The 16,622-nt window shown below is 36.7% G+C and overlaps 1 protein-coding gene across 3 annotated transcripts in view; it reads left to right on the plus strand.

Annotated features, from left to right (window-relative positions):
* The window catches only part of SNX27 (sorting nexin 27), an 81,520-nt gene that overhangs the window by 21,621 nt on the left and 43,277 nt on the right, over positions 1–16,622 (plus strand). For all 3 annotated transcript variants that reach the window (XM_081307103.1, XM_081307104.1, XM_081307102.1), the window contains exon 2: positions 10,760–10,991. In XM_081307103.1, coding sequence (XP_081163229.1) covers positions 10,760–10,991 — 232 coding nt within the window. The remainder of the gene's footprint in view (positions 1–10,759; positions 10,992–16,622) is intronic.

Consider the following 16,622-nt stretch of genomic DNA (forward strand, 5'->3'; position numbering starts at 1 on the left):
TGTAAAAAACAAGTTATAGTCTCTTGTTTTTAGCATTTAACTAAAGAATTTTTCTGGGGAATTTTTAAAGAGATATGTAGTCCATATGCTTGATGTACTTAAAGGTTTCATGTTAGATATTTGGCTGAATTCTTTTTCAAGTACTCTGTTTTACAGTCTTGAAAGCTTAACATTCTAACAAGTGAAATCTAGATCTCCCAAGAAATGAAGTCTGAATTACATTTATAATGAAATATGATATTAATGCAATATTTGGTGAATTTTACTCTTCTCAAATTATGACTTTGACAGATTTGAGAGATGCTGCTGCTGTCTGGTTTACTTTATAATATTCTGTTAGTGAGATTCTTTACTAAGGTTGAAATATGTGTCCTATTTTCCTCCCCACATGAATGTGAGCATTGCATTGAATCCTGTTGTGAACTGATGTGAGTATAAATTGCACAAAGGCATTATAGAGTCAAGGGGTAGGGCCAGCAGTGAAAGGTGGAGAACATGGTTATTAGCACTAGCCCTCAAAATTCTTTATCATCTGTGAAATTGCTTGCAAGATTATACTGAGCTGGTGGTAAAAATCAATGGTTAGAATGATGCTGAACAACAAGTGCAGAGGTTCAGGCTCTTGGTACATCTGGATTCCATCTTCCTGTCCCTAGATTTCATTGGAATTGGTGAGTGCTATGAAGCCCAGGCAACACCTGTTCATGAAGAGCTTGTTGAACTGGGACCGGACCATGTGGGCGGGCAGGGAGGTCTTGCTGGGGATGTTTACTGCAGAGATCATCCAGGGAGTAGAACCGTGGAGCTTTGCTGCATCATGCTCTTTGAGTGTCTCATAATTTGCTGGGAGACCACTGTTGTGTGAGGGAAGAATGTTTGAGAGGTGTGGTTCATGGTGCCAATATACTATCACCTGTCTGTAGGATGAAAACTACCTCTGGCTCAATGTTATCTTTATTACTTGTCATGAAATAAGCTTCTAAGACTTGGAAATTGATCCAAAGTTTAGCTTATTTTTCCACAAAGATATGGAAGGTGAAGGAAGCAGCATACATTTTATTCATTAAACAGTTTTGTGCTGCAGATATTTATAGATTCATCTACTAGGATCTTCATGACAATATTGTTAATAACTGGAAAAGATTCCAGAGTAAAAGTAGAATAGAGGTTTTATTTCACCCAGAAGATGACTACTATTTTTCACATTTAGAGATGAGATACTTATATAACTTCTGCATTTATTTACTGGTATTGGGGATTGAACCCAGGGATGCTCTACCACTTAGCTACATTCCCAGCCCACCCCCTTTAAATTTTTTTTTTTTTTTTTTTTTTTGAGATAGAGTCTCACTAAGTTGCCTAGGCTGGCCTTAAACTTGTGATCCTCCTGTGTTGCCTTCTAGTAGCTGGGATTATAAGCATGCAGCATTGTGCTTGGCCTAACTTCTGTTTTTAAATCAATTTATTAAGAGTTAATTTACATACAGTTAAATGCATATAGAGTAAGTGTTGAGTGGTTTTGTTTTTGACTTTTTTTTTTTTTTAGAGAGAGTGATGGAGGGAGAGAGAGAGAGAGAGAGAGAGAGAATTTTTAATATTTATTTTTAGTTATCGGCAGACACAACATCTTTGTTGGTATGTGGTGCTGAGGATCGAACCCGGGCCGCACGCATGCCAGGCGAGCGCGCTACCGCTTGAGCCACATCCCCAGCCCCTGTTTTTGACTTTTTGATGGCGCTGAGGATTGAACCTGGACCTTGTCCATGGCGAGTGCTCTACCACTGAGCTGTGTCTCTAGTTCTACAGAGTCTGAGTTTGATAGAAGTGTTCACCCGTTTAACCACCACCTCATAAGACCAGAACACCTTTGCTCACTTTAGAAAGCTTCCTCGTGTCCCTTTGCATGCGATATCATCCCTTCCTCTCCAGATAACCACTGATCTGCCTTCTACCACAACAGAATAGTTTTGTTTATGTTGGAACTTTTTATAAGTAGAATCAAATCAGTCATACCCTTTTGTTTCTTTTTTTTTTTTTTTTCCCCTGTGTTTTTTGTGTTCATTCATGTTGTGGAGATGAGTAGTTTCTTTTTTAGTGGTGTAATATACTCTGTTGCATGAATATGCCACAGTTTATTTTTTATCTTTTGATAGAAATTCAGTTTCGGAATATTATGAATAAAACTGCAATGAACAAGTAAACTACATTTGTCTGTGTGGACACATTTTCAGTTTTTCAGGGGCAAACACCTAAAATTGCTGGGTCATCTAGTAATGTACTGTAAGAAATGACTTAATCTAGTCATTAGAAAAAAATAAAAAATGTTAGTAATAATAAAAATGAAATGGCTAGATTGTTGTATTGTGTTCTCATCAGCATTATACAAGAATTCCATTTACTCCACATCCTTGGCAAAACTTGGTATTGTTACCCTTTTAACTTTAGTCATTCTTTTTTTTTTTTTTTTTTAAAGAGAGAGAGAGAGAATTTTAATATTTATTTTTTAGTTTTTGGCGGACACAACATCTTTGTTTGTATGTGGTGCTGAGGATCGAACCCGGGCTGCACGCATGCCAGGCGAGCGCGCTATGGCTTGAGCCACATCCCCAGCCCCAACTTTAGTCATTCTTAAGGGCATGTAGCCATTGTGTTTTATCTGCAGATTTGAAAAATATGTCTTATTGCTTAACAGTTATAGGGATTTATTGTCTATTTTAATGGGCTGCTTCTGAGGGACTAATTACCATTTAATTACTTTTTGCATGTCACAAGGAATCAAAAAAGTATTCTGCTTACTATGTAGAATGGCTCCTTGCTCCCAAACAGTGTAGTTATTGCCTTTGTCCTATTTCCATTCCTACCTAGATTTCATTATATTAAGCTTTCTTCAAAAGCTGTATAAAATTCCTATTTAGGGTTTATTCTTCTGCTTCTGGGTGTATTTATATTTGCTTTCCAATTTCCTGAACTGGCTAACTTTGGTCTTATTTGAAGTCACTCCCATTATCTAGCTAAAAACCTCTCCTTTGTAATCAAATGTTGGTCTTATATAAAAATGAGAATTTTGTTATAACTATCAAGTATATATCTTCCTGAAAATAAGAGTACTTTAGGTCTCATTTGGATGCCTAAGGGAACAAAATTCTGGTCTTATTTGTGGATTGTTGGAATTTTGGGCAGCCACCTCCCCCAGAATTGTACGTGAGTGCCTGTATACTTACCACTTCAATTCTGTAATTAATATTTAGCTGCTTTTGCTTAATCACATATCTGTTCAACTTTTTTTAATATTTATTTTTTAATTGTAGTCGGACACAATGCCTTTATTTTATTTATTTTTATGTGGTGCTAAGGATCAAACCCAGGGCCTCACACGTGCTAAGTGAACGCTCCACCGCAGAGCCACAACCTCAGCCCATGTTGAACTTTTTGTATAGTGTAGGCCTTTCTTTGGAAGAAACATAAATTGGTAGATCTTACTGGGCAGTTGGTACTTTTGTGTGGCATGTAGGACTTAGTGGTTCTCCGATGAAATAGTCATATAAAAGTAGCAACTATCTTTTGATCCTGATTATCATTGGTTTAGATCTCAACTATTTATTTTCAAATGAATTCCAACTAGATTATGTTTCAAAAACAGAGGAAGCTGGGTTTGGTGGTGCATGCCTATAATCCCAGCAACTCAGGAGGCTGAGGCAGGAGGATAGCAAATTCAAAGCCAGCCTCAGCAAGTTAGTGAGACTCTAAGTGAGTAGTTTTTCCAACATCTCCATTAGCTACAGAAATTACTAGCCACATTTTGTGGGGATTAGGAAATTGAGGTTTAGTGAGATTGAGTAATTTACTTAAGGTCCCACCTGTAAATGGTACAATTGATTTTAAAACCCAAGTGTGTCTGACTCTAAAACCTGTGCTTTGAACTAGGAGTTTGTTTTACTGAAAGTTCTCCTTTATTGCAGAATTTGTATTTTGCATTTACTCATATCTTTAGAATTATACAAATTTGGGGGCCACACCTAATTTGAGCCTGGTTTAATAGTATTCTTATGGGATGGAGTGTGCTTTTTTTTTTTTTTTTGAATAGAATGCCTTTATTTTATTTGTATAGGTGCTCTGGATTGAACCCAGTGCCTCACACGTGCTAGGCAAGCACTCTGCCACTGAGCTATAGCTCCAGCCCAGGATGGAGTGTTTTTTATATAAATATTTTTATGACTGTGAAGACCTCTTAATTCTTGAGGAAGGAGGACTCTTTTTTCAAATCAGACATCCTAGGGTTTTTACTGACCTCTTCATTCTCTGAAGAATGAAGATCCCTCTTTGTATTAAGCTGTGGAATTCGAAGCATTCCTTCTGTAGTTGAACCAGGTAAATATTATCGGTATATTTAGGATATGGCACTGCAAGTTATTTCCTATCTTTTTTTTTTTTTTAAATGAGGCTTTTGGGATGTTAGCCATTTGAAGCTTAGTCTTACTAATAAGGAAAACCTAAGCAAGCTCCCTTACTCCCTGGCTCCTCTTAAGTTAAGCCTCACTTAAGTTTCTCTGATGACTTTTAGGGGTTATTTTTGTGAGAGAGCCAAGAAGCAGTGCATTTTGATTTGAAAAATGAGTGGATAGAGGTGTGTTTTGAAAGCAGTAGTTCTTCGTTTTTTTGGAGATAACGTATTTTTTTAAGTATATCTTTTTAGTTGTCCATGGACCTTTATTTTGTTTATTAATATGCGGTACTAAGACTCGAACCCAGGGCTTCACACACGCTAGGCAGGTGTTTTACCACTGAGCTACAAATCTAGCCCCATGTACTCCTTTTCAAAGATGATGAGAGTTAATGTATTCTTTTCCCAGTAAGAAAATGCATAACATGTCTGTGAATTCAGTTGTATATGCAGATTCTGTAGATTGATGATCTCTCAAAACTATTACCAGAGTATCCCCAGATTAAAATCCCTTAAAGGAAAAAAATTAGGGTTTGAAAAGTAAGATTTGAGCATTAGTTCTTAAACATTTTTTTCAAATGTTCATCTCATTAAATAAAATTAATTGTTTAACCAAAATTTTTGTTTTAATATGTAAGATAATTTATTCAGTCTCTAAGATGCTAGTTTCACCTGTTTTGTTAAACAAACTATTAACATGGATATTTGTGAGTAAGCAAAGATTCCTAAGGATGGATAGATTCTCTGATTATTTCTGAGTATTTATTCTACAATAAAATATTTTCTCAGAACTACCAAGGCCAAAGAATTAGAAGGAATCCTTTGCCAACCCCTAACTTTCAGTTTCCGTTTCTTCTTTAGCTAAAATGGCTCCATACATAGTTTTCTGTGGTGGTGTTGGTGGTCCTGGGATCCGACCCGGGGTCTTACGCACGCTAGGCAAGCACTCTGCCACTGAGCTGCGTTCTAGCTTCCTGGTACTGCTTTCCTTTTTAGGTATTCTGATGTGAGTGCGCAGGCATTATTCAAGACATGCTAATTAATTACATTAATCCTCACAAGGACTCTGTTAGGGACTTCTTGTCCCCTTTTCACAGATATGAAAAGCAAGGCTAAGAAACATTAAATAACTCTTATCAAGACTAATTTTGATGTTAATAGCCAGGGCCAGAATTTTGTTCACTTACATCTAGGTTCAAAGCCCATATTTTTTTTCCCCATTTTACCATTCTGCTGTATGATAAGAGTTGAGTGTGTGTTTTTGATCATTAGTCTGACCTGGTCTGAATAAAAGTCCAAGTTTCCATCAGTAAAAGGGACTCTCTTTGTTGTTCTTCAGTATTTATTTAAAAATAAAACCTAACGTTTGTTTTTGTATAAGTTTAGGTTGTGAAATGTCAAGAGTGCTGAATTTACTGGCTAGATAGTTAAACCTAAAATAAGGAAGAATGCAAGCTGAGTGATCTCTTGCCTGTTGTGTTTATATAAGTGGATGTTTCGGATACCAGACTCTCTCTGTCTGACAAAAGCAATTCCAGTGACTGAAAATCGTGTGGAAGGCTTGTTACTAAACTTAGTGTCATCTTCAGGAAGGAAAAACCCTAATGGTTTGGAACGGAACTGAAAAAGAATTTAACTCCAAAAGGGTAGATAAGTTTTAAATATTAAATTGATTAGAGGCCAGGTGTGTATTTCCTGTCTCTCTCGGGATAGCCGTGGTAGGGAACCTCCAGGCGAGCCGCCCAGTGTTTTTGCTGAGATGGACAGGCTGGGTCAGCATTCTGGGGAGTGAGCAAGTTTTATGAGACTCAGCTTCTTTTTTTTTTTTTTTTTAAATTTTTTATTGGTTGTTCACAACATTACAAAGCTCTTGACATATCATATTTCATACATTAGATTGAAGTGGGTTATGAACCCCCAATTTTACCCCAAATGCAGATTGCAGAATCACATCGGTTACACATCCACAATTTTACATAATGCCCTATTAGTAATTGTTGTATTCTGCTACCTTTCCTATCCCCTACTATCCCCCCTCCCCTCCCCTCCCAACTTCTCTCTCTACCCCATCTACTGTAGTTCATTTCTCTCCTTGTTTATTTTCCCATTCCCCTCACAACCTCTTATATGTAATTTTGTATAGCAATGAGGGTCTCCCTTCATTTCCATGCAATTTCCCTTTTCTCTCCCTTTCCCTCCCATCTCATGTCTCTGTTTAAAGTTAATCTTTTCTTCCTGCTCTCCCTCCCTACTCTGTTCATACTTGCTCTCATTATATCAAAGAAGACATTTGGTATTTGTTTTTTAGGGATTGGCTAGCTTCACTAAGCATAATCTGCTCTAGTGCCATCCATTTCCCTGAAAATTCTATGATTTTGTCATTTTTTATTGCTGCATAGTACTCCATTGTGTATAGATGCCACATTTTTTTTTATCCATTCATCTATTGAAGCAAAATTAAGCTTCAGGTATGACAACGAAATAAAAATCTTTCATGATAAACAAAAGTTAAAAGAATTTGCAGCCAGAAAACCAGCATTGCAAAGCATTTTGAGCAAAACACTACATGAAGAAGAAATGAAAAACAATAACCAAAACCATCAGTGGGAAGTGCCTCAGTAAAGACAGAGGGCGAGGGGAAAGACAACCATGGTGAAACAAACTAAAAATTTTTTTTTTTTTTTTAAAAAAGGATAAACAATCTATCATGGATGGAAGTTCAAACCATATATCAATAGTAACTCTGAATGTTAATGGCTTAAACTCTCCAATAAAGCGACATAGGCTGGTATCATGGATTAAAAAAACAAACCCAACAATATGCTGCCTCCAGGAGACACATCTGATTGGAAAAGACATACACAGGCTAAAGGTGAAAGGATGGGAAAAAATATACCACGCACACGGTCCTCGCAAGCAAGCAGGGGTGGCCATCCTCATATCGAATAAAATCGACTTCAAGACTAAGTTAATCAAAAGGGATAAAGAAGGTCATTATATACTGTAAAAAGGAACCATTCACCAACAAGACATAACAATTATCAATATTTACGCACCAAATAATGGTGCTGCGACATTCATAAAAAAAATTCTTCTCAAATTCAAGAATCAAATAGACCACAACACAATAATTATGGGAGACTTCAACACGCCACTCTCACCATTGGACAGATCCTCCAAACAAAAGTTGAATAAAGAAACTATAGATCTCAATACCACAATCAATAACCTAGACTTAACTGACTTATATAGAATATATCAACCATCATCAAATGGCTATACTTTTTTCTCAGCAGCACATGGATCCTTCTCAAAAATAGACCATATATTATGCCATAGGGCAACCCTCAGTAAATATAAAGGGGTGGAGATAATACCATGCATTTTATCTGATCATAATGGAATGAAACTGGAAATCAATGATAAAAGAAGGAAGGAAAAATCCTACATCACATGGAAAATGAACAATATATTACTGAATGATCAATGGGTTACAGAAGACATAAAGGAGGAAATCAAAAAATTCTTAGAGATAAACGAAAATACAGACACAACATATCGGAATCTATGGGACACAATGAAAGCAGTTTTAAGAGGAAAATTCATCGCCTGGTGGTCATTCCTCAAAAAAAGAAGAAACCAACAAATAAATGAGCTCACACTTCATCTCAAAGCCCTAGAAAAGGAAGAGCAAAACAACAGCAAATGTAGCAGAAGGCAAGAAATAATTAAAATCAGAGCAGAAATCAATGAAATTGAAACAAAAGAAACTATTGAAAAAATTAACAAAACTAAAAGTTGGTTCTTCGAAAAAATAAATAAGATCGACAGACCTTTAGCCATGCTAACGAAGAGAAGAAGAGAGAGAACTCAAATTACTAACATACGGGATGAAAAAGGCAATATCACAACAGATGCTACAGAAATACAGAAGACAATCAGAAATTATTTTGAAAACCTATATTCCAATAAAATAGAGGATAGTGAAGACATCGATAAATTTCTTAAGTCATATGATTTGCCCAGACTGAGTCAGGAGGATACACACAATCTGAACAGACCAATTTCAATGGATGAAATTGAAGAAACCATCAAAAGACTACCAACCAAGAAAAGTCCAGGACCGGATGGGTATACAGCGGAGTTTTACAAAACCTTTAAAGAAGAATTAATACCAATACTTTTCAAGTTATTTCAGGAAATAGAAAAAGAGGGAGCTCTTCCAAATTCATTCTATGAGGCCAACATCACCCTGATTCCAAACCAGACAAAGACACTTCAAAGAAAGAAAACTACAGACCAATATCTCTAATGAACCTAGATGCAAAAATCCTCAATAAAATTCTGGCGAATCGAATACAAAAACACATCAAAAAAATAGTGCACCATGATCAAGTAGGATTCATCCCTGGGATGCAAGGCTGGTTCAACATACGGAAATCAATAAATGTTATTCACCACATCAATAGACTTAAAGATAAGAACCATATGATCATCTCGATAGACGCAGAGAAAGCATTCGACAAAGTACAGCATCCCTTTATGTTCAAAACATTAGAAAAACTAGGGATAACAGGAACTTACCTTGACATTGTAAAAGCTATCTATGCTAAGCCTCAGGCTAGCATTATTCTGAATGGACAAAAGTTGAAGGCATTCCCTCTAAAATCCGGAACAAGACAGGGATGCCCTTTATCTCCACTTCTATTCAATATAGTTCTCGAAACACTGGCCAGAGCAATTAGACGAAAGAAATTAAAGGCATAAAAATTGGAAAAGAAGAACTTAAATTATCACTATTTGCAGATGACATGATTCTATACCTAGAAGACCCAAAAGGGTCTACAAAGAAACTACTAGAACTAATAAATGAATTCAGCAAAGTGGCAGGATATAAAATCAACACGCATAAATCAAAGGCATTTCTGTATATCAGCGACAAAACTTCTGAAATGGAAATGAGGAAAAACACTCCATTCACAATATCCTCAAAAAAAATAAAATACTTGGGAATCAACCTAACAAAAGAGACTCAGCTTCTTTCTTAACAAATTCTTTTTTTTTTTTTTTTTTTTTTTTTTTTTTTTTTTTTTTTACAAATTTGTACTTTTCCTATTTCAGCCTTTTGTACACAGTGAAACAGGAAGGAGAATGAATAGGTTGACTTACTGTTTAACCTTAGGTGTTTGTTGTTGTTTTGTTTCCTTGGACAGATTACACAGGGCTTTAAGTGAGATAGCACAGAGTGGGGGGGGGGGGAACAAGTCCTGGCCTGGGGTTATAGCTCAGTGGTTGAGTGCCTGCCTCACATGCATGAGGCACTGGGTTCAATCCTCAGCACCACATTAAATAAATAAATAAATAAAATAAAGATATGTGTGTCCATCTACAATTAAAAAAATATTTTTTTAAAAAAAGTAAGTCCTGGGGCTGGGGATGTGGCTCAAGCGGTAGCGCGCTCGCCTGGCGTGCGTGCGGCCCGGGTTCGATCCTCAGCACCACATACCAACAAAGATGTTGTGTCCGCCGAAAACTAAAAAATAAATATTAAAAATTCTCTCTCTCTCTCTCTGTCCCTCTCTGTCCCCCTCTCTCTCACTCTATCTTTAAAAAAAAAAAAAAAAAAAAAAGTAAGTCCTGAGGGATTAATTGAAGTGATTGGGAGAACAAAGGAAGTTGGGTCAGATAATGTAAGTTTAGAAAAAAAATGTCCTTGCCTTTTTAAAAGCCAAGTGTTAGAAGAAACTAGCGTGTATGAAGTTTAGTACTGTTTAACTCCCAAGGTAATAAAACGTGGTATAAAGGAAAATTGACTAATTTGAAGATATGGAGAGAAATTGGATATAAATTGAAAAGGAACTGTTTTGAGTCATATTTTTTGAATCCCTATTTACAAATCAAGGGAATGCATTTTATGAAGTTTCTTTTAATAAAATTCCCCCGAGTTTTAAAAGGATGAAGAGGATAGTTCAAATGGCAAGATTGTCCAAAGCCATTTGTGTTGTATACGTGCTTAGTTATGATGAAGAAGTTGGAGTGCTTTCTCCTGGGCTTCCCCCCTTTACCGTGCTCTTTCTTGAAGCTGTGTGGGGGGGTTCTAGAACAGAGGAAGGATAGGTCCTCTCCCAGGTTTCCATTTTTTCCCCTGCTGTAAGTTCACAAACGGCTCTTCACTGTAGAATCTGTAAAGAACCAAATGAATCTTTTGATTTTATGGTTCACGCTGTGTGACACTGGAGTGGGGGCAGGAGGGTGGAGATATAAAGTGTTTGGACCCTTCTGGTTTATGGGATTGTCTTTTTCCCTTTTTCCCCTTAGGAACGGCGTGAATGTTGAGGGGGCGACACACAAGCAGGTGGTGGACCTGATCCGAGCAGGCGAGAAGGAATTGATCTTGACAGTGTTATCTGTACCTCCTCATGAGGCGGATAACCTAGATCCCAGTGACGACTCGTTGGGACAATCATTTTATGATTACACAGAAAAGCAAGCAGTGCCCATATCGGTCCCCACATACAAACATGTGGAGCAGAATGGTGAGAAATTTGTGGTGAGTGTCAGCCCAACATGATTCTCAAACATCTAGCTTTCTTTTCCTGCAGTCTTACCATTGTGAATACATTAGAGTAGTAGAATAAAAGACTGCAGCTTAGGTCAGTTTGTCTATCAGGAAGGTGGGTTCACACATAAATAAGAAACAAACCCTGTTTATCTCCAGGAGTGAACTACAGTAATGAAGAAGAGTCCTATTTCTGCTTAAGCACGATTCCATTTTATTTCCTGTTTCACGTTTGCTTTCTGCTCCGTAGTAAACAAGTGTGAGCTTGTTTTACCTGTTTGTTCTTTTATTGGCTGTCATGTTTCTTTGCTAATAGTAGTCGCTCGGTTATTGTTGACACTTTGGAGCATAGAGCAAGATTAATTTTAAAAAGGTGCTGTCTTTCAAAATATCGGGGTAATACAGAGGTTTGTGCATTTTGGATTCTAGGCCTCCCTACACTTTCTTCATATTTAGTTTTTTTTTTTTTTTTTCATTTCTTTGGTGGTGTTTTTGTGCATGAATAACTCTGGTCTTTCCCAAGGTTCTAGCACTCTGAATGCAATTTCCATGAGCTATTTTACACATTTCCAAATTGCTGCTGTTGGCAATATGTAGGAAATCCATCTTGAATTCAAGGTAATATGTGCTAGCCCCTTTCCTGAGTGCTGATGTTTGTTTTTCAGCACCTAGTTGCCACTAACACCCGACTCTACATATTTTTCTGTTGGTTGCAGTAGGCTTTATTTGCCTTTGACTATATTGGGAATGTTGATATAATGAAAAGCGTTCATTAATGAATTCTTTTATTCTTTGTAGACAATGTCATGGGTTAGATATTCGCAAACAGACTGCAAGCGTTTAAGCCTGAACTGCTCATTAAAGTTGAGTTCTCTGGAACTAGAATCTGTCCTCTCCATAGGAATGAGCCACTAAACATTTATAGTATTTTTTTTTTTAATGTGGGAAAATGGGAAAGCAAGGAAGCTGGAAAAGTTGCCGAGGAATCAAATACTTTTGCTTCTCTAAATCAGCTGAAATTATAGCACATAGATTATATATCTGCATATATATCTGATTATATATCTGCATACCTGTTTTAGAAATGTCTACAAAGTTTTGAGGTTTGTGCTTCAGAAGTGCAGACTTTGAATCATAAGGCAGATAAGAAATTGAAGTCAGGGTCAGGTTTTCAAAGTAGAGCAGATTGGTTGCTGAGACCTTTTGGGAACCCTAAGATCTTGAGAACTTCTATGGACTTGGGAAAAGGATTGAAATCGCTAATTATTCTTTTTTAAAAATCAACCTTATTGAGCACATTCTACCTATTTTAACATTCAACCAGTTAAATGTCCAATTTTATGAGTTTTTACAAATGTACATAGTCTTATAACCTTCAGCACTGCCACAAGAAAGATAGCACATTTTCAGCACCCCCCACAAATTTCCCTGTGCCCCCTTCCAGTCTTCTCTCCCTAGTACTGCCCTTGTCAACCTCTGATTTGCTTTCTGTCACTGTGTTTTGTTTTATTTTTTTAAATATCAAATAAGTGGAATTATACAAAATGTATTTTTCTGTGTCTGGCTTTTTCAGTTAGTATAGTCCTCTTGAGATTGACACAAGATTGACACACTGTTACATGTTAATGTGTGTTAGATTGTTCATTTGGGGGTTGCATCCTTTTTTTATTTTCCCTTTGGTGGTGCTGGGGATTGAACCCAAGGTCTCATGCTTGCCGGACAAGCACTCTGCCCCTGAGCTATCTATCCCCAGCCCTGTTCCATTTTTTTTTTTTTTTTTTTTTTTTTTTTTTTTTTGTGGTGCTGGGGATTGAACCCAGGGCCTTATGCATGAGAGGCACTCTACCAACTGAGCTATGTCCCCAGTCCAGCCCTTTTCCTTTTTAACTGCTGAGTAATAGTCCATTAAATAATTTACTATAATTTGTATATTCACTCATTATTGATGCACAATTGAATTGCTTTCAGTTATTACGACTGAGCTGCCATGAAATAACATTAATGTATGGATCTTCTTGAAGATATGTTTTTCTTTCTCTTGAGTGTATACCTAGAAGGTAAATTGCGGGTTCTCTTTTTTTTTTAAATATATTTTTTAGTTGTAGGTGGACACAATACCTTTATTTTATTTATTTATTTATTTTTTGTTGCACTGAGGGTCGAACCCAGTCCCTCACACATGCTAGGCAAGTGCTCTACCACTGAGCCCCAGCCCCAGCCCAGAATTGTAGGTTCTTATGGTTAAGAGTTTAGTTTTAACACAGGAAACTAAGAAGCTGCCACACTATTCTACAATGTGGATGTACTACTGTTTTCATTCTCATTTGCTGTAGAGAGTTCAGTTGATCCAAAATTTCTTGAACTCTTGGTATTTTCTGTCTTAAAAAAAAACCAAACACACAAACCAATTATCTATTTATTTATGCGTTTCTGGTCTGAGGATCGAACTCAGTGCCTCACATGTGCTAGGCAAACGCTCTGCCACTGAGCACAGCCCCTTGTCGGTCTTTTTTGTTGTTGTGTACCTGAGCACATGCTGTGAGCTGCATCCCCAGCCCCCAGTCTTTATTTCTAGCCATTCTCATGGGTATAATCGTAACTCATTTTGGTTTTAGTTTACAGTTACCTAATGACTCATGACGATGAGCTTATTTTTCTGTGCTTAGTGGCCATTCATCTGTCTTCATTGGTGAAGTATGTGTTTAAGCCTTCTGAACATTTAAAAAATTGAATTTATTTTTTCGTTGTGAGGATTCTTTGTATATTCTGGATATAAATCCTTTATCAAATAGATGTTTTAATAAATGTTTTTTCTGGTCCATGGCTTGACTTGGCCTTTCTTTCTTTTTCAGTACTGGGGATTAAATCCACTGACGACATCCCCAGCCTTTTTTTTTTTTTAGTTGTAGATGGACACAATGCTTTTATTTATTTATTTTTATGTGGTGCTGAAGATCAAACCCTATGCAACAAACCTCATGTTGTGCTATGCAAGTGCTCTACCTACCACTGAACCACAACCATAGTCTCCCGCCCCGCCTTATTTTTTATTTTGAGACAGGGTCTCACTAAATTGCCAAGAAAGCTGGTCGCGAACTTGCAATCCTTCTGCCTCAGCCTCCCTAGTGGCGGGATTATAGGCATGTGCCTCTATGTCTGACTTTTTTTTCTTTTTTCTTTTTGGTATTAGGGATTGAACCCAGGGGCACTTAACACAGAGCTACATCCCCGGCTCTTTTTATTTTTTGTTTTAAGATGGGATCTGGCTAAGTTGCCAAGGCTGGCTTTGAACTTGCAATCCTTCTGCTTCAGCTTCCCAAATTGCTGGAATTACAGGTGTGTGCCACTGCGTCTGACAAGGACACCCGTCTTTTATGTGTTCTTATAAAAGTTGAATAGTTATTTCTCTTTTTGTAATAACTATAGAGGTATGATTTATCTACTACATATTCATTTTTATAAATAGTACAATTTAGTAGTTTTTGGTGTGTTCATAGAATTATATACACATCATTACAATCAATTTTAGAATATTGTCATCACCTCAAAAAGAAACTATATGCTGTAGCCATTATCCTTAAACCTTCTGTCCCCTCCAGTCCTAGGTGACCACTAATCTACTTTGTGTCCTGTAAGCTGGCCTATACTAGACATTTTATATAAATGGAACCATGTGATTTTTTGTGTGTGACTGATTTCTTTGATTTTGCATAATATTTTCAAAGTTTATCCATGTTATAGCATGTATCAGTATTTCATTTTTATTGTCAAATGTACAACTTTTAATCTCTCCATTCTTCAAATGGTGGGCATTTGAGTTGTTTCCACTTTGAGGCTATTATGAATACTACTCTTAATGAGTGGTTTTTGTTCTGTTTGCTACTGGGGATTGAACCAAGGGGTGGCCTATGTCTCCATCCCTTTTTGTGTGTGTATGTGGTGTTGGGGATTGAACCCAGGGCCTTGTGCATGCTAGGCAAGCACTCTACCAACTGAGCTATATCCCCAACCCCTTGTCCCCAGCCCTTTTTATTTTTTCTTTGAAACAGGGTCTTGCCAAGTTGTTGAGGGCTTCAATAAATTGCTGAGGCTGGTCTTAAACTTGGATTCTCCTAAGTCAGCCTCTTAAGTTGCTAGGATGGCATGTGTGTGTCTCTATACCTGGCTTTTTTTAATCATTTATGTATAAGTTTAAACAAATTAAAAAAAATTGTACTAGGGATTGAACCCAGGGGTACTTTACCACTGAACTACATCCCGAACCCTTTTTATTTTGAGACAGGGTCTCCCTAAGTTGATGAAGCTAGTCTTGAACTTGGGATTCTCCTGCCTCAACTCTTTTTCATTCTTTTATTTTGAGACTTTGCTAAGTTGGGCAGGCTGGTCTGGAACTTGCAATCCTCTTGTCTCAGATCCCTGAGTAACTGGGATCATAGGCATGTGTCACCATGCCAGACTCACTGTGCCATTTTAATATGTGTATATAATATGTAATGATCATATAGGGGTAACTAGATATCTTTGTCTTGTTCCTGATCTTAGAGGAAACAATTTCAGCTTTTCCTCATTCAGTATGATATAGGCTGTGGGTTTGTCCTTATTGTATTGAGGTGAATTACTTTTATTCCTAAATTTTGAATTTTCTCTTTTTTAATATCATGAAGGGATGTTGAATTTTAGTGAATACTTTTTATGCATTTGTTGAGATAATCATACATTTTTTATTCTTCATTATATTGACATTACTGATTTGTGTGTGTTGAACTATCCTTGAATCCCTGGGATAAATTCCACTTGATATTGATGATGATTTGATTTTTTGTATATGCTGTTAACTTTGACGAGCTTGTATTTCATTGAGGTTTTTTTGCATCTTTCTCAGGAAAGGAACACTACATCTTTCTGTAGTTTTCTTGTTATACCTTTGTCTAGTTTTGTATCAGGGTAATGCTGGACTTATACAGTGAGTTTGGAAGGGATCCCTTCCTTTTAAAACTTTGGAATAGTTTGAGAATAATTGGTATTGCTTGTTGAAATTCGGCAGTAAACCATCCATTTGGTCCTGGGCTTTTCTTTGTCAGGGGACTTTTTATTACTGAGTCAATCTTATTACTTGTTATTGGTCTATTTTTTCTATGTCCTCATGGATCAAATTTGGTAGGTTTTATGTGTTCAGAAATTTATCCATTTCTTCTTGACTTTTCTAATTGATTGGTATATAGTTATTCATAATAGTCTCTAATCATCCTTGTATTTCTGTGTTATCAGCTATAATGTGTCCTTTTTCATCTCTGATTATATTTACCTTTGTCTTCTCTCTCTTTTCCTGGATAGGCTAACTAAAAGTTTGTCAATTTTATTATCTTTCAAATGCTACCTCTTTATTTTGTTGCACATTTTTTTTACATAGGTACTTGTTGCTGTTAACTTTTCTCCTGGTACTGTTTTGCTGTATCTCCCAGATTTTGGCATACTGTATTTTCATTTTTATTTGTTTCAAGAAATGTTTGAATTTCCCCTTTTGTCTTCTTCATTGACTCATTGGTTACTCGAGAGAATTTTGTGTAATTTTTATATATTTGTATAATTTTTAAAGTAGTTCTTGTGAATTTCCGGTCTCAT

This window comes from Spermophilus citellus, assembly GCF_964194105.1.
Source record: "Spermophilus citellus genome assembly, chromosome: 9".
Classification (NCBI taxonomy): Eukaryota; Metazoa; Chordata; class Mammalia; order Rodentia; family Sciuridae; genus Spermophilus; species Spermophilus citellus.